This window comes from Rhinatrema bivittatum, chromosome 9 (genome assembly GCF_901001135.1).
Source record: "Rhinatrema bivittatum chromosome 9, aRhiBiv1.1, whole genome shotgun sequence".
Taxonomy (NCBI): domain Eukaryota; kingdom Metazoa; phylum Chordata; class Amphibia; order Gymnophiona; family Rhinatrematidae; genus Rhinatrema; species Rhinatrema bivittatum.
In genome coordinates, this window is record NC_042623.1 from 246,320,929 (window position 1) to 246,347,262 (window position 26,334).

Genomic DNA, 26,334 nt, shown 5'->3' on the forward strand with positions numbered 1-26,334 from the left:
TCCCTCACAGGCTGCTCCGATTTCGGAGCCGGGTAGCACGCACACATATATATGCCCACGCGCACCTTTTAAAATCTACCCCAAAATGAGCACATTCATTCCTTTTTTTTTTCATTTTCAAAACTAAATGAAAGCACATTCCTGCTTTATATGGGGAGCTGTGTAAGCATATGCACTTCCCTAATAGGTTTCCATTGCCTGTGAGCCATTGACAGTTGAATCTGTCTGTTTCTTCTGGCACAGAAATGTCAGCAAGGAGCAAGGAGAATATTGCTTAACCTCCAAGGCAATTAAGGAAGGCAGAAAAGGATGAAGACCATGATGAGATAAACGAAATGCTCTTTGATGCTTCTGCAAATGGTGGGTGGAAGGAAAACAGGTGGGAGACAACGTTTTAATCTCCAGAGACACCGCTCCCCCCCCCCCCCCCCAGTGTTATATAATTCAAAATATTCTACAAAAACCACCACAATGTCTGTGGTGGCTTTTGTAGAATGTCTGTGTTGCAGACCTAAGGATAGTCTTCTGCTTCAATTTAATAGTATATTGTACACCGTGGGAACCGTTGAGCCAGTTTCACATGGAAATTGTTATTAATATAATGGCATATATATTTTGCAAGATGAATAGCTCAGGGGTCTTATACATGAAAACTTAGGAGAATCTCAGATTAATTATTGTAACCATGCTCTTCCCTAACTGATACCAATTTGCTTGTGTAAATTTGAGCATTTCCCTCTGAAGGATTATTTTCTAGGTGTAGCAGCAGCTGTGAAGTCTAAGCTGAGAAACTGCAAGGCTTAAAAAGTAAAATTCTTTAACCTAAAGCACCAAATATAATACCTAGAACTGAAATCAATTAAAGCAAAGCACTGAAAGAGACAGAGGAAACTGTCACTGTATTATCTACGAGTGAATTAACAAGTCATTAAAACTGAATCTTTTGCCATACAAATATTTGTTTCTGCGAGGAATTAATGTTATTATGCACAAATCCAAAAATGTTGCTTAATAATCGAAATGCAATTTTGAGACATGCCTGGACATTTTCAATGGTTTTTGCACTCCGATATAGGATATAGAGACCTGAAAATGATTTTATATGACAGAACGGAATTCAAGAAGGCCTGGGATAAGCACAGATGCAATTAAAGTGAGGGGGAAAGGCAAAGATGAACTGAGTCTATGGCATTGCCCCAGAAATGAAAGTGGGTAGGACTGGATGAGCCACTGGTCCTTTTCTGCCATGTTTCTGTGACACGGTAGTTAATGAACAATGGTGCTGTGGAATAGAAGCCGCCATGTAATAGCTACCGGGTGAAAGAAGAGATGTGCATTGTAGTAGGAGCCTGTACTAAGCATTTCACACTTAGTGGCAATTTTCCAAGGCCTATTCAGCAAGTAATGTGACAGGAAGCATCAAACAGTCACAGATGAGAGAGAATTGCGGCTAAGCTCCATGTTGAGAAAAGGAGTGACCAAGAGGTTATCACTATACTGTTGAGGGATATATGCAGTAGCATGGCTAGTGTTTGGGGTAGGCGTGTGCATTTGTACGTATGTATGTAAGTGAGGAGTGAGAGAGTGATAAATATTCATAGGTCCACTACTATCAGGCTTGACGTGAGACTACTTATCAGATGTCTTGTCAAAGTAAAAGCAAAACCATAGCCTAAATATTTTTACTTAGTAGGAACAGATGACAAGAGTGGCTCAGAATTGCTTCAGCTAGTCACCATCATGAAGCTGGAGCTCTCTTGCGTTCTTTTTGAGGTCCAGAGGGAATACCAGGAAACTGACATGGCAGTCATATGTCTCTGCCTCCTGGTTCTGTAAAAATGTGCCCTGAAGAAAAGGTTGAGCCAGGAAGAGAAGGAGAGTCTTGGCAAAGTGAAGTGATATAGTGGGAAGATATTCCGGGCACGCAGAGGAATCATAGAGCACACAAAACAAATATGTATTTATTTATTTATTATTTATTTATTTATTATTTACTTCCCACCATGCCAATGTATGTAGTAAAGACACATGCAGTCTTGCCCACAATATATGTACTTCTGAGAGTGGAAATAGTCTAATTTTCAGAAGTGTGGCTCCAACCATTGCTGTTTGAAAATCGGAGACAAATATTAGGCGACCTCTGGTACCTGGATAAATGCCTATTTAGGCACTATATCAAAACGTGATCTCCTTTCAGGACAACTTTCAATAGCAAAGTATGCAGATACTTTTCTGCATATGTTCCTTGTAGTTAATTTTTAAAAGTCGTTTCCCTTTGAAAATTAGAACAAGCCAAGGTTCAAGGAAAGAAAAAAAGCCTGCATGCTGGGCATCTGCAGGCTATGGAATGGGAGCAAAAAGATTTTCATTTTGAAAAATCAGCACTAGGAGGTGAATTTTCAAAAGATGCATGCATAACAAAATAGCACACGCGCATAAACTGGCAAATATATGCAAATACATGCTATTTTAAAAACTGCAACGCATCTGCATAAATCAGGGACTGCGAGTAAATCTGTGAATATTAAAAAGGGGCTGGATGGGGTGTTCCAGGCAGAGGCAACATTTACAACCTGCCAAATTTACCATGTAAGCCTTTTACTTGCTTATATTTACTCCTGCTCAAAATCTGGAGTAAGTGATTGTAAACATCTTAAAAGTGATAAAATGGCTGGATGAGGGGTCGGAGTGACATGGGGGAACTTCAAGCTGAAGATGCAGGAGGGTCTTTATGAGCTGCAGATGGACTGGGTGAACCGGTAGACTACTTGGTAAAACGTAATTTCATTGCCTCACATGTTATAAAATCACCATACTCATGGAAAAGCCGACTTATGTGGGATAAATGTGTCTAAATAACGTGAGAAAAGATATAGTTACATATCCCTTTAAAACTTGAAGTACAAATATGCAAGTATATCATTCGCATACACTTATACACCTAAATTCCAACTTTTACAGCTAAGTAGCACCTTTACCACTACTTAGATGGACAAATATGAACTTATCCAGATAAATAGCACTTTTGTTTTTTTAGACTTTTCCGACTATCTTACATACTCTGATAAGTCCACAAAATGCTACTTAGATGGACAAGTAGTGCTTTTCAGAGTTATCTGCTAAATGCTGCTATTTTTCTGCATAAATCAGAACTTATCTGGATAAGTGCCACTGCTTTTCTGGATAAGTCCAAACTTGGATGGCTAAGATTTTATATACTTTATATATGTTTGCGTACATACATATTCTTATTTTATAACCTGCATATATCATGTGTGTGCAGGTTATAAAATCTAGCAGTAAATTTTCATGTGTCCATATACGCATATATGTACGCATGGGGTAATTTTGAAAGTTACCCTCCCTGGGGTAGATTATATAAATTTACACGCGCGCGCTGCCTGTTCCCTCCACCTCCCCTCACCTTCCCCTCTCTTCCCCTACCTAACCCACCCCCCCGGCCCTATCTAAACCCCCTCTATCTTTGTTGGCAGATTTACGCCTGCCGAAAGCAGGTGTAAATCTGCACGCGCCAGTGGGCTGCTGGCGCGCCATCCCCCGACCCGGGGGCTGGTCTGGAGGCCTCGACAATGGACCTGGGCTGGCACCACGCCCCCGGTCCCGCCCCAAACCGCCCCGACCCCCCCAGACACGCCCCCGGACACGCCCCTCCCGCCCCTTTTATGAAGCCCCGGGACTTGTGCACGTCCCGGGGCTATGCGCGCGCCGGCAGCCTATGCAAAATAGGTATGCCGGCACGCAGGGCTTTTAAAATCTGGCCCCCTATGTATAGTCTTCCTCCCCGTCCTCCAAGGAATGCTTTTTTTTAATGTAGCTAAAATTTCACACAATTTTTGCTTCTGTGAGGGGGGGGCAGTGTTCAACTAGAGCAATCTAGCTGATTAACTCCTTAGTTACCTGGCTAAAATCCCTTTGGAAATTGTCCTCCTTGAGATAGAGCATGTGATCTTTCATTTCTGTATTGCATTACTCTACAATATGGGGCTGATCTACTACACTTTTTTTTTCTCATAGGCACAGAGTAGAAAGAAAGCCTTAGTAAATTAGGCCATATGTTAATTCTGAAACATACCTTATTATAATAAGCTTGTGGCTAGAGACATTTCATTTAAAAGGGTGGCCTGAAGATTCCAAATGATAGCAAACACATGACATACTTTGTGGTTAATAAGTGTACTTATCGGCAAGTTTTTAGTACAGATAGCAATAAATACTAAAGATGAAAAAAATCTCAATTTCAATCATACAGTACAACAAACTAAATAAAGGTTGATATGATGGCCATATAGCATATGTACACTAGTACAACCTTATAGCGTGAAACATTAAAAGGTTATACATTGTTTTCAAATTATATAGCACAAGGCTAAAGGCCAGTGTGAATTACCTGCACTTATTTGCAATGCTCTAGCATTATAGAATGGCAGATTGAGCATTAAAAAATATATCTTTTTCTTTCTATTATTTATGTAAGTGATGTAGCTGAATAAAGTTCTTGAAGTAGAAATTATTCTAGATTATATTCCATTTATTCTGTATGGAGAAAATAATTTTGTTGCTTATACCATCCAGTTAGACTGTCTACTAAAACTTGACAGAACAGCAACATTGCAGCGAGTCTAACTAAGAAAATTATTTTATGCCGGGCTAGCCTTCTGGCTCACTGCTGTTCACCTGCATGTCGAGAGATTTGAGTTTTATTCTCTGCTCACGTATTCCATGTCTAGGTTGTTCGGGGCTGGGGGATGCTGTGAAGGGAGTGTTCTTAGTCCTAGGGGCAAAGAGTCACAATGATCACACAATGGAGATGCCTCATGGCTAGAGTAAGGGTTCAAGAATGCAGACTTTCAGAAGGAGCCCGGGAACATGGCTCCTAGTCAAGGGCTGCCACTGCAGTGGCTGGACTTAAAATGAAGGCATATAAAATATGATACACATTTCTCAGGTAATCGTCAATAAAAGCTAATGGCTCCATATTCCAAGCTCAGTTCCAATGGAGCTGGCAGCTCAAAAGAGTATTCATTCTTTCTTTATGTAAAAGTTCTTATATTCTGCCTATAAGGACAACCATGCTAGGCACTTAACAAGAAAACACACACAATTAAAACTGTAAATTATAAAAGCAAACATACAAACAAGTTACTAACTAAAACCCAATCATTAAATAGAGTAGGTGAAAAATTGCTGGGTCAAAACAAAAATATTTTATGCTCTTGCTGCAAAATAGTCAGTGAAATCTTGTTTTGTCATGCTTGTCTAACTCTATTTCTCCATGTTCCATAAAGGTCAATACAACTATTTAATAGCACCTTGGAGACTGATACATGTACCATAGAGACTACTTAATGGCTGAAATGGAGTAAACCACATGTTATTAATCTAGTCTCATTAAAAGCAGAAAAGATAGAATTAATCTAATCTGTGATCAGGCTCTGTGGGGAAAATAGCTGAAAATGCAAGCCACAAATCACTGGCAGGATTTTGTTGACATTCTCAAGAAACATAGTTTAAGATATTCTTGTCCTTGTATTTTTATCTCCAGGTCTTCTGCACATCTTATGCCCAACCTCCTACAATATGTCAGAGTCTTGCCAAGAGAGAGAATATTAGATTGACTGTTCCAATTTGAAAATGAATGTGAATCAATTCCATTACAAATTATACTAATAGATCAAATATATAATAATGATCCTCTAGATAAAAATAATGAGCATTTAGCTGATCCTTGTGACTGAAAATGGTGAAGAGCCAACATGGGATGACTTCTGCATTATTGGATTGGAACGCAAAATGCAGCACAGATTCAGAGCAAGCCATGGAGGGATCTGCATTCCAGTATACATTCCAAACTGATGTCCATAACTGGGTATGGAGAAGCAAGATAGCTGGTATGGGTCATGAGAGGATGGAGGAGAGAGAACAGGCCAGGAAACCCAGGAAGGCATAGACCAAGGCACCATTTGGATGGTGCAAGACACCACCTGTAGTCCCAAGGGGGTCCAGAGGAGAATGGGGGCTATGGATGAGACTGAAAAGTTCCCTAACAACTAGGATGAAAGAAAGTAGGATACTGCTACATCCATCCTACAGTGGGGAGGATTGACGGAGTTGGGTTGAGGAGTGGGCTAGGGTTGATGTGATGTTGGGGAGGAAAGGATTCATATTAGGGAGGGGGAAGAGACAGGGAGAGACCTGGGAAGAGATAGATGGGTTCAGGGTGTTCAATGGTGAAACACAATGGGAAGGGCAGGGGAGGTAAGGGGAGGGTAAGGTGGGAGAAGTCTGGGAATGGAGATGAAGGAGGAGAGACAGGGAGATGGCTGGAGAAAGGAAGGAGGATAGATTTATTTATTTAAAATATTTATAGGCTGCTCTATTCTATGTTCTTCCAAAATTACATTCCTAAAAGTATAAAAACAAGATGATAAAAATCTGTGACAGTGTTACTTTACACTCAATGGATAAAATGTTTTTATAATAAACAGGTACATGTGAAAATAACAACCTAGGAAAGTTCAGGGTGAACAAGAGTGAGGAGTGAGACATGCAGAGAAGAGTGTTGAGGGGCTGGGAAGGTTGAGATGGGAAAGGGATGAGGCTTAGGGAGACGAGGGAAAGGGAGAAGACGGGGGAAAGAAAGAGAGTGGATTCATGGTAAAGAAGGGTGAAACACATAGTAGGGGCAAGATAGAAGGGATAGTGAGGGGAAAGGCTAAGTTGGAGATGGGGAAGAATAGGGACAGGGCTGTGTAGCTGGAGGATGAGTTCAGGGTGAAGAAGAATGAGACACACCGGGAAGAAGGAGGGGAGGATGGAAAGAGAGAGTGAGCTGGTTGGAGATGTGAGGAAAGAAAAAGCAGGGCTTGGATGAGGGAAGGTAGGATGGGTTCAAGGTGAAGAAGGAGATGGGAGAAGTGAGATGAGAGAAGGCTGGGGTTGGAGATAGGGAGAGAGAGTGAGAGATCGATTTAGGGGAGGAACAGGACAATGAGGTTAAGGGGAAGAGTGGTGAACAGGACAGGGAAAAGCATTAAGGAAAAGGGATGGAGAGCTGAGTTATTTTTGATCAGTACTGAAAACATATCAATCCCTCATCTCCAATGCAAAAAAAGAATATCACTCTCAACTAATTCAAAAAATTGGATATAACTCTAAAGCCCTTTTTGCCATTGCTAAATGGCTGACTGAACCTAAATCTTTTCTGCGATGAATATTCCCTCAGCAGAATCCTTTCAGATTCATTTCTATTTAAAAATTGAAAAAGCTTGTTCTAAATTCTTCTCTGTACCAAACTGGCATGTGGGCTCTATCTGTCAAACATCTAATATCATCTGGGACACTTTTGTCTATGTCAGCTAGTGAGACAAGCCAACTCATGATTAAATCTAAAGACACCATATTCCTTTCAAGTAACTGTCCAACAAGTTATAAGGGACATGTTATCTTCCATATTTACACAACTCATTAATTTGTCCCTTACTGAGGGCATTATTCCTATCAATCTGAAGAAGGCTGCTGTTTGTCCACTCCTTAAGAAATATAATTTGGACCCTTCTGACCCTAATAATTATAGACCCATTTCATCCTTACTCTAGCTTTCTTAGATACTCGAGGCCTCTGTACTTTGATCACATTACCCCAATTTTGATTGAGTTACACTGGCTCTTAATTGGTGAATTAAATATAAAATTGTTATGACTATTTTTAAACTGCTTGCCAACTAATCCTGTCCATGGACGAATGCTATCTTGAAATTTTATCATCTCTCAAGAAATTTATGTTCTTCTCAGTGGGGCTTATTAGATGTTCCATCCCCTAAAGTTGCATGCTTATATATCACCCAGGAAAGTAGGGATGTGAATCGTTTTAGGACGATTAAAATTATCGTCCGATAATTTTAATATCGTCTTAAACCGTTATGGAACACAATACAATACAGATTCTAACGATTTATCGTTATAAATCGTTAGAATCGTGAGCCGGCACACTAAAACCCCCTAAAACCCACCCCCGACCCTTTAAATTAAATCCCCCCCCCTCCCGAACCCCCCCCCCCCCAATAACTTAAATAACCTGCGGGTCCAGCGGCGGTCCGGAACGGCAGCGGTCCGGAACGGGCTCCTGCTCCTGAATCTTGTCGTCTTCAGCCGGCGCCATTTTCCAAAATGGCGCCGAAAAATGGCGGCGGCCATAGACGAAAAAGATTGGACGGCAGGAGGTCCTTCCGGACCCCCGCTGGATTTTTGGCAAGTCTCGTGGGGGTCAGGAGGCCCCCCACAAGCTGGCCAAAAGTTCCTGGAGGTCCAGCGGGGGTCAGGGAGCGATTTCCCGCCGCGAATCGTTTTCGTACGGAAAATGGCGCCGGCAGGAGATCGACTGCAGGAGGTCGTTCAGCGAGGGTTCCGGCGCCTCGCTTAACGACCTCCTGCAGTCGATCTCCTGCCGGCGCCATTTTCCGTGCGAAAACGATTCGCGGCGGGAAATCGCTCCCTGACCCCCGCTGGACCTCCAGGAACTTTTGGCCAGCTTGTGGGGGGCCTCCTGACCCCCACGAGACTTGCCAAAAGTCCAGCGGGGGTCCGGAAGGACCTCCTGCCGTCCAATCTTTTTCGTCTATGGCCGCCGCCATTTTTCGGCGCCATTTTGGAAAATGGCGCCGGCTGAAGACGACAAGATTCAGGAGCAGGAGCCCGTTCCGGACCGCCGCTGGACCCGCAGGTTATTTAAGTTATTTGGGGGGGGTTCGGGAGGGTGGGGGATTTAATTTAAAGGGTCGGGGGTGGGTTTTAGGGGGTTTTAATGTGCCGGTTTTTCGATTTTTCGATTTTTAACGATTTTTAACGATTTTTCACGATATTTTACCCCCCCAAACGGCAACAATACGATTCCCTCCCCCTCCCAGCCGAAATCGATCGTTAAGACGATCGAGGACACGATTCACATCCCTACGGAAAGCTCTTTTTCAATTGCATCCCATCCCTCTGGAATTCTCTTCCAATGGAGTTATTTCAGTGTCATTCAGTTAAAAGTTTTAGAGAGCATGTATAGACCTTTTTGTTTAAGGCAGCCTAGTTTTAATGTATTATTTTTATCTGCTAATTTTAATTTGTTTTAATTTGATTTTTTATATTTTTTTACTGAGCTTCTATTTTATATTGCTATTATAGTTCTTTTGCTATTTTTATCACACGCTTTATGTATGTATCCTTGTTCATTGCCTAGACCTATTTTTAGTGTTAGGTGATTCATATATTTTAATAAATGTAAATGTAAAAATGAGTTGGGCAAGGAAGAATTGGGAGGAGGTGATGAAGGGTAGGTGACAATCACTCCAGCTGCAATGCAGCAGGCCTTCTACTAGTACTAGTACTAATAATATTTATATTAATGATAAGAAGAAGAATGTGTTTAAAATCCTGGAATCTGACTAATTCTAATCATGTCTTTACAGAAATCTCTGTCAAAGAGTCTACTGGATACAGCTGCATACTTTGAAAAGTAATGCTTTCCTTGGTGTTAGGTTATGGTTTTTTCCATTGAATATATGGTTGCTATTAATAGACATTTAAATGATTTAATACATCAAAACAAATTCAACAAAATTGTGCATCTAAAAAAATTCTGCACATAGGACTTTATTTTGAAAGATTTTTTCTCATTTTGTGCCTATATTAAAAGTGTTAAAATCAGGCACATGGGTTTCAATTTGCAAAATAAACCATTGCTTTATTTGATAGATATTCATTTTTGATATCATTGTACTTTGGCAGTTTAAGCTTGTTAGTTAAAAAGAGTATCCAGCACTATTGTACTGAAAATTACTCTCATGCTGTGAGCTTTTTCAATGCACTTTCTGAATTCATCATTTTAGAACACATTTTCAGGATAAGCATGAAGATTGATTACAATATAATACTACAATGTTACATGTGAAATCAAAAGGTTCCTAGATTAAAATTATACCCATATAGTTATGAAGGGGGGCCCTATGGGACTTAGGCCTAGATTTATCAAAATGCGATAATGTTTGCATGAATAATGCCTGCGATAAGGAAAAGGGATGTAGCTATAATTTTAGAGTTACCGTGCCATCTTAGCACTTCACATAGATGTGCATTAAAGTTTTCACACCCCGTGATATATGTACTTTGCTTGCTACTTGCGAAGTGCACAGACAGGCATAGTACCCTGGTAGAGAGTCCATCAAGCTAGAGCAAGACTTTCCTCACTCCAAATCATGTCAAATCTTCACCGAGATCTATTGTGTTGTTCGTACGTGTCACTCTGCATGTAAAACTGGCCCCAAAACCCTAGACCATCACCAAAACCTCACCTCGAGTTACTAGCTGGCCCTCCTATAGAGGTATAAAAAGTTGGCTACTATGTGTGCCACCCCAGAGGCTCTCTCTCTCTACTCCACTTCACTCCTTCTCCCCTCTCCATGTCCAAAAATGCCTGAAACAGAAAACTGTGATATTTATCGCAAATTGTGTTTCAGGCATATCGCACAGCTTAGCGTCAAGAAAAAAGGTGCAGTTATTTCCAGTAATAAAAACGTTCAATAGTGTAACGTACACTATCGCATGCTGCAATAATGCCCCTCATTTTCATTGATCCCGCCCAAACTCCTCCCCAACCCCGCCTCTTAGAATAAATTTGAAAAATTTGCATTCGCATTGTGTGCTGCCATAAGACATTTTGGTAAATGATCCTGTATGAGTCTTATGAAAAGATTTCCCCATTTTGGGTCTAAGGGAAAAAAGCAGGCTTCATGGGCCGTTTCTGAAAGAGCTAAGCACATTAAAAAGAAGAACTACTGATCGCACTGGTAATTAACTTCAGGTGGCCTACCATAACTTAGTGTCATTTCTTATGTTAATACTCAAGAAATAGCAACATTGAATGGACAAGATGAATTATTCTTGAGAAAACTTTGGATGTTTCAGTAAGAAAAAAATCTTTACTACCTCAAGGGTGGATTCCTAATTAGCCACCAACAATCCTTGTTACCTAAACAACACATTTTTATTTTCAAAGGAAATTTACAATCTTAGAAATGGACTAGCAAGTGGAAAGCAGTTGATTTCTGGATATACATACACTTCTGCCTTCCAGTTCTTATTCCATCTGTCAACCTTTTTTAGAAAGGTTTATTTTGTATGAGATATGTATAATATTCATTTGATGTTTCTTTTAATGTTTTACTTTGTGCATTTGATTATAATAATGTGTTTTTATTTATTATTTGTGTACATTAGTTGATTTGCTCTTGTCAATTATATTTGAATGTAGTGGACTATAAGAATATACATTAAAAAAATAAACAAATAACTAAATAAATCTAATATTAATTTTTAAAAAAAGTATATTATTTGAACACTCATAGGACACTTTTCAAATTCAGCGGGCACTTTGTACCTATTTTGGATTCTTATATACCGATATTCTTGTATGATATACAAATCATGTCGGTTTACAATACAACAGAACAATCGCAGCCTAGGCATTACATTGAAACATAAAAACATAGCATCTAATAAAACATAAAAACATAGCGTCTAATAACATAGCGTCTAATACCTGTGAAATTTACTCCAGTGGAAAGGTCAGGGCATATTTTCCCTTTTAAACTTGCTATGGGTTGAGTGATGTTGACACCTGCTCTTTCTGTGGGCTGATTTTTCACATAAAATAAAACATGAAGAGGTTGATATTTAGTAGACTGGTGAGTGGGAAAGCTACCCAGGTAACTTTCTTCAGATATTCAGCAGAACCTTAGCCAGATGAATATTCTGCTAAATGCACCCATTAATTCTAGGACAGCTATTTTCTGATCACACATACCAGGCTAACAGGTAGAGCTGAATAGCAGTGCTCACTGCCTAACGTTTAGTCCCACCCATAGAATGCCCTCCATGCCCTCTCGTTTTCCCTGGCTAAATTGTGTGCAGCTAATAAGTTACCCAGAAAAAATGTAGCCGGGGGAGGGGGGGGGGGGGTGGATTTTGAAATCTCAGTTTTTGTCCAAGGGGCCCAATTTGTGCAGATAAATGACTACTCACCTGCATTCATGGCTTGGAGAATTGCCCTAGGAACCCTTTTAGGATAGGAAAATGTCTCTACAGCACCTGAATTAATCCACTTTGAAGTGCTTGAAAGGCGAAATGTAAATCAAATAAATATATAAAAATAATAAAGGGTTCTAACTGGCTAGCAAATTAGGTCAGCTGGATCAAAGGATTTGAAAATTGCCCTGTGCACTGCAGCTATATTTTTTATGTTGCCTTAAATTATTGTGCCTTACATAACACTACTTGGTCATCTAAGTTTTTCATATTTTTATGGTATTCTTAAACAAATGAACTGAAAGCTACAAGATACAAAACCAAGTTTTCCCCAGGGTAAGAGGAGGTAAATTTGTTCCATGCACTATTTACTTTTGTGAAAGCAGAAATTGCATTCTAGACTTTGATGTTGACCCAGGATACCTTGTTACGATGCTCTATATATGGATAGGTTGCAATGACACTATTCAAAATTACTTATGCAAAGTTTGAAAGATGTAAATTATTCATTGCATAAGATAACTTTCTGCATGTGCTTGCTTGGCATGGAGAAAGGTAAATATCCTGAATATATCTGCATTCCCTGCTCAAATTATTGTCTTGAATTTAACATTTAGATTCACGGTTACCTCTGATTCTTTATTGTCCTCATAAATAAATTGCACAGTTGGCACTCCAAGATGGTTGATGAAATAATCTGCATCACCTTGCATCTGAACAGAGCTGACATTGGTTCTTTGACATTTCACTGTCTTCATACAACTGAAATCTAGAGTCTGAAAAAAAAAAAAAACCCACACGTCAAAATTATAAGTAAATTAAGGCAATTGTTGGAAGTCTATGATATCATTTTTTTCTCCTAAACATGTATATTATTGCATAATTATGAGATCATTTTGTAAATAGACTAGGGTGAGTACTTAATTTAGGTGTCTATATTAATTTCTCACATGCATTTAGGGCTGGATTTTCTAAGATCGTAGTGGTTTGTGAATCCTGCGGTGACAGGGGGCGAGGGGGCGAAGCGGGGGGCGGGCCTGCGAAAGCTGGCAGCGATCGCACCACTGCGGTGTTATCACTGCTGGCTTTCACAACCAATAGCGCCACCATGAAAGGTGGCGCTATTGGGCGCGCTACTGGCAGCGATAACGGGTCTTACCTTATCGCCGCCAGCGAAGTTACTGCCGTGTCTGCCCTGACTACTCCGACTCTTCCTCTTCCAGTCCCGACTCCACCCCTGTCTAGCTATTGCATGCAAAAAGTCCCTTTTCGCGTGTGATATCGATAGAAAATGGCCCCCTTAGTTACCTAAAAAATAGGCAACTATGCGGGTGAAGTTAGAGAAGAGAAAAAAGAGCTGATTTTCAGCTCTAGGGGCCAGCTTAGGTACATAAATCTGGGTCGGGGTAGGCAACTATGGTCCTGAAATGCTGCAAGCCAGTTGGGTTTTCAAGATATCCACCCTGAATATTCATGAGATACTTTTTGCATACAAATTCATTTCATGTGTATTCATTGTGAATATCCTGAAAAACTGATTGGCTCCTGGCACTTGAGAACTGGAGTTGCCTATACCTTATCTAATTAAATGAATTCCAGGCCAAAATTTAGGCCTCCAAGTTTTAGGCCCTAAATGGAGGGGAATTTTCAGCTGAAAACTTATATGCTGGATATGTTTTCAGGATATCCTTAATAATATGTACGAGGTAGAGTTGTGTACAATTGAGGCAGGGTATATATCTATCTCATGTATATTCACTAGGGACATCTTGAAAACCCAACTGGTTTGCATTCCTCGAGGACTAGAAACTTATCACCCCTTCATTACAGCATCAAATGTGGGAGCAATATAGAACTGAGGAACAACATACAATACATGACATTCCTCAACAAAGGTGTTCAAACACCAAAGTTCTATAAATTCTAATTCTAGCGATGATTTTATTTAATTTTTTTCTTCAGGTATTGATGTTTCTTCTTCCCTATGGGCCAAATTCATTAAGGCTTTTCTCCCATTTTGTGTCTGTGGGAAAAACCTTTAGTGCATCAGGTACTAAATATATTAATACTGATAAATAATATTTGATATCTCTGATGGAGATGAAACAACAAAGATATTATTTTCTCTAAGCAATAGATTTGTACAGAATGACTAGTTTCATATAGCCCCAGGCTCTGTCTGTACATTTAGTACTTTTCTGTTGTTTGTAATATAGTTTTAATGACATTCTGTGAAAATTCAAGATCACAGTATGTCAGTTACAATCCCAGATCAAAGACAATTCAATGATGTTTTCTTTTTAGTAACAAAGAATTTAAATTATAATGAGGAATGGGCTACTCACCAAGCTCTGGCATGCTATACATTTTATGCTTTAAAGCTAATTAAAAAAAAATTGAGAAGCCAACCTGAGCATAAAGGTTTGTTGTTCATTTCTAAAAAGGCATTTAATATTGTTCTACTTAAAATAGAATATGTGATTGAATATGGTCATTACTGGATCTGTTCTGCTGGTACTTAAGGTCAATGCCAACTCTTCTATATGAATAAGGTACATATCCACTGAAAAGCAGTTATGATAAATGCAAATGGATTATGTCTTTCATGCAAACCCTTTGATAAATTGAGGATAAAAACATGCATAAATCTCTTAATGTTGCTTGCTATACAAATGCTTGACTGAACACTAGCAGTATTTAGTCTATTCTAATACATTTTATGGTTGATCTAAAAGAAAGCTCAGCTGCTGTGCAGCACATATGCATAGGGATTATAGAACAGAACTGCAAATGCATCAGTTTTAGCACAACATTTTAAATTATGGGTGAAAATAGGGGGCAATTGTTAAACAGTCAAGTAGTTGTTTTAAAAAATGCATTTTACACCAATTTTAAAAAAAGAAATTATCTAGACAGTTTGTCTTTGAAAATTAACTAGTGGATAGCAAGGGAGTGCATACTTAGCACTAGTGATATGCACACATTTTTTTTTTAAATTTCAATTTCATTTTATTGGTTTTCCTTTTACATATGGTTTATTTCATTTTGTTTATTTGGGATGAAACAAATTGAACAAAATGGAATGCAAAACAAAAGATATAAAACACAATACAGAGACTGTGCTCCCCCATGAAAAAGAAATATCGCCAGTGCCACAACAATTTTAAAATTGAACTCCCCGGCTTTCCCTTCTCAAGCCATCCCCCATCCGTGGGTCTGTAGGAATTCAAATGGGGCAGGCGAGATTGCAATGCCAGGTGCTCCTGCTTCATGGGTCCTTTCTTTAAAAAAAATGGCACTAGCTGGTGCTGCAGCCATTCCATTGTATAGAGATGCAGATGTAGAACTTCTATACAACCAAATGACTCTGGCCACATGGCTGGATGGCTCCCTTTTTAAGAAGGGACCTGGCAGGGCAGCAGCACCTAGGGATTTCTCCTGCTGCACTTGGATGTCTACAGATTCATGAATGGGGAAAGAAGGCTCTGGAGGAGTTCAGGAGAGACTGGGGGAAGTCCCGGGGACTTCAATTTTTTTAATTTTCTTGGCTCCAGTCATGATTTTATTTTTTTTTTTTGGTAGGACAGTTCAGGGCTGTTGGCTTTTAAAAAAAGAAATGAAAGAAATATCTACTTTGTTTTTCTTACATTTTTCCTTTAAAAATGAAGTGAGACATAACTGGACATTTTGTTACAATTTTCTATTTCATTTCAATGAAAGTGCACCTGCTACTCCTGCAGGCAGCAAAGAAGGGGCAAAATAATAGCACACATATATCTGAAAATTAAATTGTACATGCACTATTTTGTTTCCCCGGCACGAACAGTCCCTCTGGAAAGCTTCTTTTTCTGCTGCTAAAAATTTGTGCAATATGGAAGCCCATGCAAACTTTGGGCTTGGCTGAGGAGGGCAAATTTCAGCTAAGCTGTTTTACCTATGAAAATCACTACTTAGCCATGTAAATGGCTTCTTTGATAATGAAACTCTTGTAAGATTCATAGACCCTTGTTGCTGTTGTTTGGTTGACTCAGCCTATGGGGAAGGCCCAAAGGTCCTCATCTACAGCTGGAGGAGCTAGGCAAGGAAGAGATGGGTTCACCTATACCAACCCCTTTTCCCTTGGGTTGAGCACTAGGATTCCGGAGGGTGGCAGGTCTTAGGCAAAAGCCTCTATGGGAGTGGCATAGGTGAAGGTCTAGGGGGAAGAATGGTCAATATCCAGGCAAGGGTCAAGGGAAGGCAGAAAACAAAAATGGTCAAATTCTATGCTCGGGTCAGATCCAGGGCAGGCTAGAAGACAAGGGGAATGACTGACACAGCATGGCAGGCAGGGAGGTAAGGTTGGATAACATGAGGTAGGCTGGGCTGGAAAACTAGGCAGGCACAGGATCAGGAATGCAGGAATCATGAAGCAACAGCTTTTACTACACACTGGAAGCAGGCAACTCTTTGCTGAGCCAAGGAAGTCACATTCTGGGGACCCTTAAGTAGGACAGAGGCTGGTTACATCATCTAAGGGTTCAATGGACTTTTCCCACCATGGGCCCTTTTAAATGAAGCTAAGCTGGGCATGCGCGTGCCTATGGAGGAGCGGCAGTGGTCCTGGCGGCATCCATGCATGAGCTCCGATGGTGACCCGCTGTGGAGGGGAGGCCCAGCTCTCTGCAGCATTGGGGGACATCCCGCAGGCCGACAAACATAACAACTCTTTCCATACTGATATTTATATAAAACATTCTTTAAATAGGAAGATTATTGGGACTACTAGCAAACTGAGATTACATATTTAAAGAATGTGTAGAAATAAGCATGAATTAGCCTGTTGTAGATCTAAATTCTTATTGGACGAAATACATTTGTGACTAGTTTTTCACAGCTAAGTTTCCTTAATCAGGTTAGTCTGATGAAACTTAGCTCTCAAAACCTACTCATAGATGTGTTAAGTTAGTCCAATAACAAGGTATCACCTACATCTTGTTTGTTGATCATTATTTCTATTTATTCAAGTGGTTTAGCATGGTAACCACAATATTTATTTATTTATTTAGAAACTTTTATATACCGGTATTTGTGGGGACATCATACCGGTTCACATAGTAACTGAAAGATTGGAAAATACATTGCAACAGGGGAATGTAACTGGGCGGGGGAAGAACAGAAAGGCAGTAGGAAGGATAGGAGAACAAGAAGGTAATAACCAAAACAATTTACAATGAAAGTCTCCTTAATAAGGAGGTTACCTGAAAGGGGACTGCGAGGGGGAGTGGAAGGAGTTATTCTGTGTAAGCATGGTTGAACAGGAGAGTTTTTAATTTCTTTTTGAATTTAAATGCACAGAAGCCATGAATTATAAACAATCTCTGTTACTTTAACCACTCCTATTAGGAATAGGAATGGGATTTCAGGAGAAGTGAAATAGGAAATGAAACAAAATGTCCTATTTCATTTTGAATCTTTTTCAAAATGGAATGAGTTAAATTCCAATGAAATTTTGTTGGAATCTCATTTTGTTTTGGAGCTTACACCTAGGCACAAAGCTAGGCTTCGCCTAAGGAGTAGGCCAAGAACCAAAGGAAGCGTCCTGGCCTATACCAGAGCGTGACTTCAATGCCTCAGCCTCAGCCTAGGCCCAAAGCCTGGGTCTTGCCTAGGCATAGGCCATGGTCTATGCCTGAACATGACAATGAAATCTCAGCCTAGGTCCTGGCCAGATACTAGGGCCTAAGCCAAATCCCAAGTAAAGGCCCAGGCTTGGGAAATTTCCCAACAATGCGCTCATTCTTACTAGATCCGATACCGCATACTAACTTGGGCCCAATGCTGGGGCCTCAGCCTGGACCCAGGTCTGAAGATGGGGCCTGACACCAGGGCCCAGACCCAGTCTGGAGGCTGGGACCCAAGGTCAGGGCATTGGCCTGGAACTAGACCCAATCATATAGCTCAGCATAGAGGCTGGGTCCTGATGCCTGGGCCTTGACTTAGGCCAGACCTGGGCCCAGGGCCAATGTTGTGGCCTGGCCCAGAGGCCGAGTCCTGATGCTGGGGCTTCAGCCCAGACAGGATCCCAATGCTTGGGCTTGGCCCAGTGACCAGATCCCGATGCCTGGGCCTCAGCCTAGGCCAGGGTCAAAACCCACGCCAATGCTATGGTCCAGCCTGGAGGCTAGAACCCTCAGTACCTGGGTCTTGGCCCAGAGTCAGGCCCAGGCCTGGGGCCCAGGCTTTGGAGCTCTTCTTTGACGTCTTCTTTCTTCTTCGCCAACTGACACCATCTGCTGGTAGTGTTTTCTGGAGTTAACTCCGGCGCAACCTCTTCAGCGGAAGGTACCATTTTGATATACAGCAGTTGAATTAGCTGATGTACCTCAAAATAGCACCCTCTACTGGGGAGGATGCTCCAGAGATAATTAACTCTGGCGTGACCCCAGTGGACAGCGCCAAGGCCGAGGCTGTGGTAGGTTGCCATGACCCGGACCGGGTTATTAGGGGCCAGAGAGAATCCTGGCCCCAGCATTTTTCTGGAAGGAAGGGATGGGTGGGAGGCATGGGAAGCCCCTAGGAGGTCCCAGGTTTTTTTTCCCACTTTTTTTTTCCAATATTTATTTAATTTTTATTTAAACTAAAGAAACATTGCATGAACCAAAATGTGTGGGGAAAAAGCCCCCCCCCCCCCCCCGCCCAAGACAAAGCAAGAAATGAAGCAAATTTTTGCTGCTTCCCACCCCTAATTTCTATTTGACATCTTTTGTGTTTCCTATAACTGAATTTTATGGCAACTTGTGTTTCTTTGAGATCTAGAGATATAGGATGAAAGCTGAATCATTCAATCCTGAACTGTAAGCAAAGTATTGTGGTTGCCATGGTAGCCCATTTGAATAAGGTTCAACAAATAAATTGTAGGTCTTACTTTTTATTGGAATTATTCAATACATCTGTGACAAGCTTTCGAGAGCTATGCTCCCTATTTTCAGGTCAGTGAAAAGACGGTGCAATTGCACAGAGTCAGCTAGGCCTTAGATTGCCTGCCAATGTATATGCATTATCTCTCCCCTTACTCTTCCTTGTGATTTCCACTCATCAGACAAGCACTCTTATCTATGCTCTTCTCCTCCACTGCTAACTCTCGACTCTGTGCTTTCCACCTTGCTGCACTGTATGCTTGGACTAGATTTCCTAAGTTTGTGCATCATGCTCTTTCTCTGGCTTTATTCAAATCCCTATTAAAACCCCATCTTTTTCAAGTAGCTTTTAAGTTATCACAGTCTTATTGATTTTAACAATTTTTTTAATAAATGAAATCCCCACTGTCTCTTTTGCACTTTATAAGTTACATTTTCAAAGGCTTATTTACATAAAAAGGCCATAAATTGTACATGTGTATATGTTCTGATCATATGTAATGCGCATTTTAAAAATGGGTAACATATGCGTGTACATGAGCAAAAGTACACACGCAAAAATAGTGGTGTGTTGCAGCATGTCGAGCATATGTATAGCCCGTATGTACATAATAAGGTATTTTAAAAGCAATGTATGCCAGAACATCATCTAGTCTACATGTATTCATTTACTACTGCTCATTTATGCACACAAGTGCAAACTTTCATTTTGATTTTGGTGTTTGGTGGGTTGGCTTCTCTGGGTGAGTGGACACTGAAGCAGGCTATGGTGTTGCACTGGAGGTGGACCCTTGGCCTGGCGTAGAGTTGGTACGGCCCTCTGGTCAGACCCAGAGTGTGCCTGCTACCAGGAGGTGGAGCATGTGAGGAGATAGAGGCAAGCTGGAACTTCGCCAATAACAGCCTGGGGTTTCTGCAGATTGAGCCCTTGGGTACCCAAACCGCCTGGGCTTAGGTGGCCTCTGGAGGTCTCTTGGAGAAATGGCAGAGTAGTCAGCCAGGCGACGGTCAGGCTTGGAGAGGTCAGCATAGTCAGGCAGGTGGAGGTCAGGCTTGGATAAGTCAGCGTAGTCAGGCAGGCAGAGGTCAGATACCAAGGATAATCGGTAGGGTGTTCAGGAATCAGGACACAGCCAAAAACCAACTGGAACAGGATGAACCTTGTTGCAAAGATTGACGTCTGAGCCCTGTTATAGGGTTGAAGGTGAAAACGCCTAGCTGACATCACCAGAAGAGCCAGAAGGACTGGCCCTTTAAATCCGGTGAGGATGCATGGCCCACGTCTAAGGAGGAAGCAGGAAGGAGTGCAGGACCTTGGACAATGGCCCTGTTGAAAACGCCAAACAGGAGGAGGGGTGGGCACCAGGACAGGCCCCGATGTGGGAGGTGGCTTCCTGCCACACAAGGATATTGAGAGCAGCTCTCCCTGCCATGAACCACTGGCGTCTGCAGCCTCCAGGCCGCAAGAAGAGGAGTTGGGTCAGCAGCCCCTGCCGCAGGAAATCCCAGTATCGGCGGCCCATCCGTGAAGGAAGATGAGATACTGCTCGCGGCCCCAGCTGTGGGCAGAAGCGCAACATATGGCACAGAAGGGAGTGTATCAGGGACAGGTTGGGACCTACTGGGCCCAAACTGGTGCACACCTGTGTCATATAAGGGGGTCATTGGGATAGATTGGGTCATACATGAGATGGTGCGAGTGAGGTTCACAAAGGAGGCTGGGAGTGTACTTGGGACTGACTAGGCCATTCTAGATGGTAACTGGGGCATCTGATTTATAGTGGAGATTATTGGAACAAAGTTAAGGGAACTGGGACATAAAGGACTATATAAGGTGATTGGAGTGCATGTTACTGGGAATCATTTTCCAGTATGACTTTAATGGCCTTGAGGATAATGTCTGAGGAGGAAAAGGAGGAGGAAGTATCCCTTACACAGAGTGTTCAGGATTAGGGGACAATTTATGAATCTATCAGAAGAGCAAGCCCTGCACAGGTTTAGGTTCAACAGTGAAACCATACTATACCAGGAGATAGAGCAGGACATGCCACCAACCATCCAAAAGGACCACTTTTTGTTAGTACACATCATGATTACTACTGCCCTGGCATTTTTGGCCACTGGCACTTTCCAGACACCTCTAGGGGTCATGGCTGGAATAAGTCAGTCTGCCACCTCCATATGTATTGAGCAATACCTGGCAGCATTACTCCAAAAAATATACTACTATATATCCTCCCCTCAGAGCAGACGTCAACAACAACAAAAAATCGACTGATTTCTAACAAATAGCATGCTTCCCTCTATTATGGGGGGCAACCAATAGCACTCATATCCCTATAAAGTCACCAGGGGGTGAAGCCACCTAATGCAACTGTAAGATCTTCCAGTTCTTCAATATACAGATGAACTGAGATGACAAAAGCATCATCCTGGATGTCGTGCCTCTCACAGTTAGGAATTCATGACTATATCCAGGTATCCAACATCATCAGGAGCTGGCTTCTAGGTAAGAATGCACTTATCACTACCATCACCTGCACACACTAACTAACCTCTTCTTTTGTTTCCCTCATATTTAGGTTGACTGATAGCTTTGGCCCAGGAGGACTGTCCTAATCCAGGCCTGTGAACTACCTCACTGCCCAACACAGAGGCATATCTAACTGCTCTTCTCTGCCTTCTCCTCTATAGATGAAATCCACTGATAACCTGACTCTTCATCCTGATGGCAATCTCATAGTCCACTGCAGAGACTCACTTAGGCTCACTTTAACAGGACCAACAGCAGACCGCCTGTAAGGACCAAGTCTATGCTTGCCCAGATTTGGTTGCACTAATCTAACAGCAGTCCTTGGGCTCACTCCCTGAAACCTGACACAAGAAAACCTGGCCAAGCACAAATGCCTGCCTCCTCAGGAGGGACTGGAAGATAAGCTGGATGAGGAGGAAGAGGAGTTGAGTCAGGAGGAAATGCAGAAGATACATTGCAAGAGTCAATGACAAGATATAGAATGTATAGATCCCTATTAGGATTTAGGAAGAATGTACCATTAGTGTGGGGAGGAAATAGAGTAATAGCGTTGGTGTTTGACTCTCCCAATTGGAAGTGAGTAATTACTAAGTTCCTCTGGTACAAAAAACCAGACTACCATCTTAGGGTGTGGATTCCTTAGTTTATTTTTCTGAGGCAACCTGCTAAAGCTGTTCCCTAATTTTGCTGTTGTTTGAGTTGTCTCCATGGAAAATTTTAGTAGCATGGGAGTTTCTTTCAACCCTCCCAATCCATGTTGTATTTTTACAACGAGTTATGTAACCCCATCTCCTGGTGCTGACTTAACACTGATGGGGCCATAAAAGTATTTGTACTTTTGGGGCTGGATAACATAGGCTAGCTCTCACATAAGTCTCTTTTCTCTAGGGTCTGAGTCCTTTGCTGGTAGGGAGAAGAGACTCTCCCTTCAAGGCCCAAAGTTACAGGGGTGCCTTGGCAATATTTTTCCGTGGGAGAGGTAACCCTTTCTACTGTGAGTGCTGTATGATGCCAATAAAACATGGAGACTCCATGGTGAGACTGCACATTGAATACTGTGTACAATTCTGGTTGCCACATCTCAAAAAAGATATAATTGCAATGGAGAAGGTACAGCGAAGGGCTACCAAAATAAGGGGAATGGAACAGCTCACCTATGAGGAAAGACTAAAGAGGTTAGGACTTTTCAGTTTGGAGAAGAGATGGCTGAGGGGGGATATGATAGAGGTGTTTAAAATCATGAGAGGTCTAGAATGGGTAGACGTGAATAGGTTATTTACTCTTTCGGATAATAGAAAGACTAGGGGGCACTCCATGAAGTTGGCATTTGGCACATTTTAAACTAATCGGAGAAAGTTCTTTTTTACTCAACGCACAATTAAACTCTGGAATTTGTTGCCAGAGGATGTGGTTAGTGCAGTTAGTATAGCTGTGTTTAAAAAATGATTGAATAAGTTATTGGAGGAGAAGTCCATTACCTGCTATTAATTAAGTTGACTTAGAAAATAGCCACTGCTATTACTAGCAACGGTAACATGGAATAGACTTAGTTTTTGGGAACTTGCCAGGTTCTTATGGCCTGGATTTGCCTCTGTTGGAAACAGGATGCTGGGCTTGATGGACCCTTGGTCTGACCCAGTATGGCATGTTCTTATGGTCTTAAATGAAATATTTTACTGAAGGTAAATCAGGTGAAGTGATGGCACAGTTTTGAACACTATTCTTAGCACCAAAGCTCTTCTTTTCAGTTACACTCTGTCTGTGCAAGGGTCTCTTACTATGAGGGTAGGGAAACACTCACCTCCAGGGCTTGGATTAAAAGAGGTTTCCAAGTAGACAGGGTATACAGGCTTGTAAAAATGGGAACACAATCTCAGCACAGAGATTCTCAAATTGCTTTCTCTCCCCAGGGGTGAAGCATCCAAGTGGGTGTGCTCAATAGGTCTCAAATTTGTGTTGCTCACAGTTCTCCCAATGTTCTCGAGATCTCTCATATGCTTTCTCTCCCTCTACATCCAATGTCACGATGGAAGTGATTCTCTTAGGAACACACAGCTCTTGATGTTCCTTCCCAGGCAGGAAGGGGGCAGCAAAACTCTTTCTCCTGACTCTTTTAAACAGAAAGTATTTTCTTCAACAAATTGATCCAAAATGTCCTTGCATCAGGACATCACCATTCCTTTTTCCTCCAGGAGGTTGCAGAGAGGTAGACCTTCCTTATCCTGGGTCCCCCAGGGAAAGGATTCCCCTTGCTATCTACCCAGGCAACACCGAGAGGTCTCCCAAGGCTCCTTACCATGAAAAGTGTTTAAAAATCTGAAATAACCATGGATGCAAACCCAACTAGGCAGTTAATGGACTGGTAGGAAAGCATCCTGACCAAACAAAAAATGCTTCTGTACTGCTACCTAACTCTGAAACCTAAAAGTACTGCTTGCACTCTCTCAATAGAGAGCTGCTTTTATTACCTTACAGGGGGGATGGGCAACCCAGCTCCCTCAAAGGGAGGGGCCGTACAGAATGGTGCCTCCTCTTAATCACTATCCTGACTGTCCCTAGCTAAAGGAGTTAAACTAAGGGCACTACTAATAATGAACCCCAGTATACAGTTATTTATATTCGAGTAACCCTTTAACTAGGGATTCTGTTCTACTATTTAATCCTCAAGATCCAAGGAAAAAGATGACTTTCAGCCATCCAGAGGAGGAGGAGAGGAGAAAATAGGAGCTAGAATATGACCCATATCACCTCAGAATCATCTACTGGAGATTTGGAGAGGAGGAGAAATGGGAGTATCATTTCGATATCTAGTGCCATTCAGGTTCTGGGAGGAGGACAAGTTCAGAGAAGACATTATAGAGGAGGTAGGAGATAAATGACTGTGTTAAAATGGATTTCACCATTATTACTTCACCAACATTGGGAGGGAAACATTAACTTGCCCTATGCCAGTGGGGTGAGAAACAGATTAAAGGCAGAATCAATTGGCTTTAACATCTTAAATTTAAGCAAAACTGTGAGAAGTCACAAATTTACTTATGGTATTTGTAACATCACTATTGAACCAAACTGCTGTAAAGAACATATTCATCATTTCCCACTATATCAGCAGCAGTAATGTTGGAAAAAAAAAGTCAGGTTTCAGTGTGATTTTTTGCTGCAAACTGACTTGAGCACTCATCTATGCCATATATAAGAACTTTGAACTGAGAATTAAGTGTTGGAATGGGAAGAACTAATGGTCAGACTATCTGCATTGTAATTTTACCAAAAAGTCCTGGACAAACTCCCCAAGCTTAAGAAAATGCTGTAGATCTTTTATTTTTGCAGAGAAGATGGACAAGAACTTGTTTACATTTCGTATTGTGATACTGAAGATATTTGCTGGTCAGTTCTTCTTGGCATGGCAGAGACAGCTAACTGCAACCTAGAATACCTCCTCCCATTTGTTACGATCCTGCTCACGGAGCCCATCCCACAAGCAGGCCCTCCACTCACCCGACATGCTGCCGACGCTGCAGGACTACTCCACGCGGTCTAGGCCACCCCCAGGCCATAGCTGATGCCGTCATCCTTCACCCTTGTGGCAGGAGCCGCCGCTGACTTCATTGCAGCCGCGAATTGCCGCCGGAACCCTCTCTTCGCAGCTGGAAAGCTGCTGCCAACTGTCTTCATGTGGCCCTCGTGCTGCCACCGGGATTCTGCTCCTTGCGGCCCTGGAGCTGCCACCTGATGTCTCCTCCCATGTGGCAGGGAGCCACCGCCACTGACTTCTTTCATCTTCATGGCGTGAAAGTCGCCTCTGGCCTTGCTCTCTTTGTGGTCCTGGTGCCGCCGCCTTCCATCTCCCGGGCTCCTCTGGGCACGGGCACATGCCTCTTCCTGTCATTTGGAGGGCCAGTGGCGGGAAATGCCCCGTGGCCCCAACAATGATGCCATCAGCCCTTGCCCTTTTCCAGCCCTATAAAAGGGCTCAGCTTCACTTCCTCAGGGCCTTTGAATCAGGTTCCATGTTCATCCATGTTCCTTTTCTCCAGTCAAGATCTCCCGTGGTCTGCTCCTGTCCAGATGGTTCCGTGTTCCATGTTCTTCATGTTCCTGGTCTCCTTTGTCTGATGTTCCTGGTCTTGTTCCTCGTTGAAGTTCCTTCGTCACCTGTTCCTTGTGATGGTCCAGATGTTCCATGTCCAGATGTTCCTTGTCCAGATGTTTCTCATCCAGAAGTCCAAATGTTTCAAGTCCTGTTATTCCTCGTCCAGAGGTCCTGCTGTGTCAAGTCCTGGATGTTCCCGGTCCAGACGTTCCTGATATTCCATGCTCCGTGTTCCAGACATCCCTGATGTTCCGTGTTCCAGTTCTGGTCCCGATGTCCTCGCGTCCGGCTCTTTGTCCTGCTTCCAGATTCCTTGCTTGTTCACCTTTCCGGGCATGCCACCATTGTAGTTCGTGACAGCCCATGGGGGCCTGTGTAGGGTGCCTCATGGCACAAGGCCTGTCTTCATGTCTGTAGCGCAAGTCTCCGGAAGGCCCTTGTTTTTATTGCGAGGTCTGTTCCTGAAATCCAAGTTCCGAGCCTTGAATCCTTCCCAGTCTTTGGAGTACCTTGTGTCTGCTTCCATCCATGCCCAAGACTCTGCCAGAACCTGCTCTGCTTCAGCATGGTCTGCGACCAGCCACAGGTGGTTGTGTAGGACATGCCTCAGTGCAGGCCTCTCCTGAATCTTCGACATGTTCCTGGTCTCAAGTTCCATTGCTTCGCCTAGAATTTGCTTCACTTCCGGCGTGGTCCATGACCAGCTATGGGCGGCTGTGTAGG

General features: G+C 42.2%; 1 protein-coding gene across 1 annotated transcript in view; it reads right to left on the reverse strand.

Moving 5' to 3' along the window:
- Nucleotides 1-26,334, reverse strand: part of NAALADL2 (N-acetylated alpha-linked acidic dipeptidase like 2) — a 1,070,337-nt gene that overhangs the window by 93,797 nt on the left and 950,206 nt on the right. Inside the window, exon 10 of the mRNA XM_029617369.1 lies at nt 12,716-12,862. Within this exon, the coding sequence (XP_029473229.1) occupies nt 12,716-12,862 (147 nt within the window). The remainder of the gene's footprint in view (nt 1-12,715; nt 12,863-26,334) is intronic.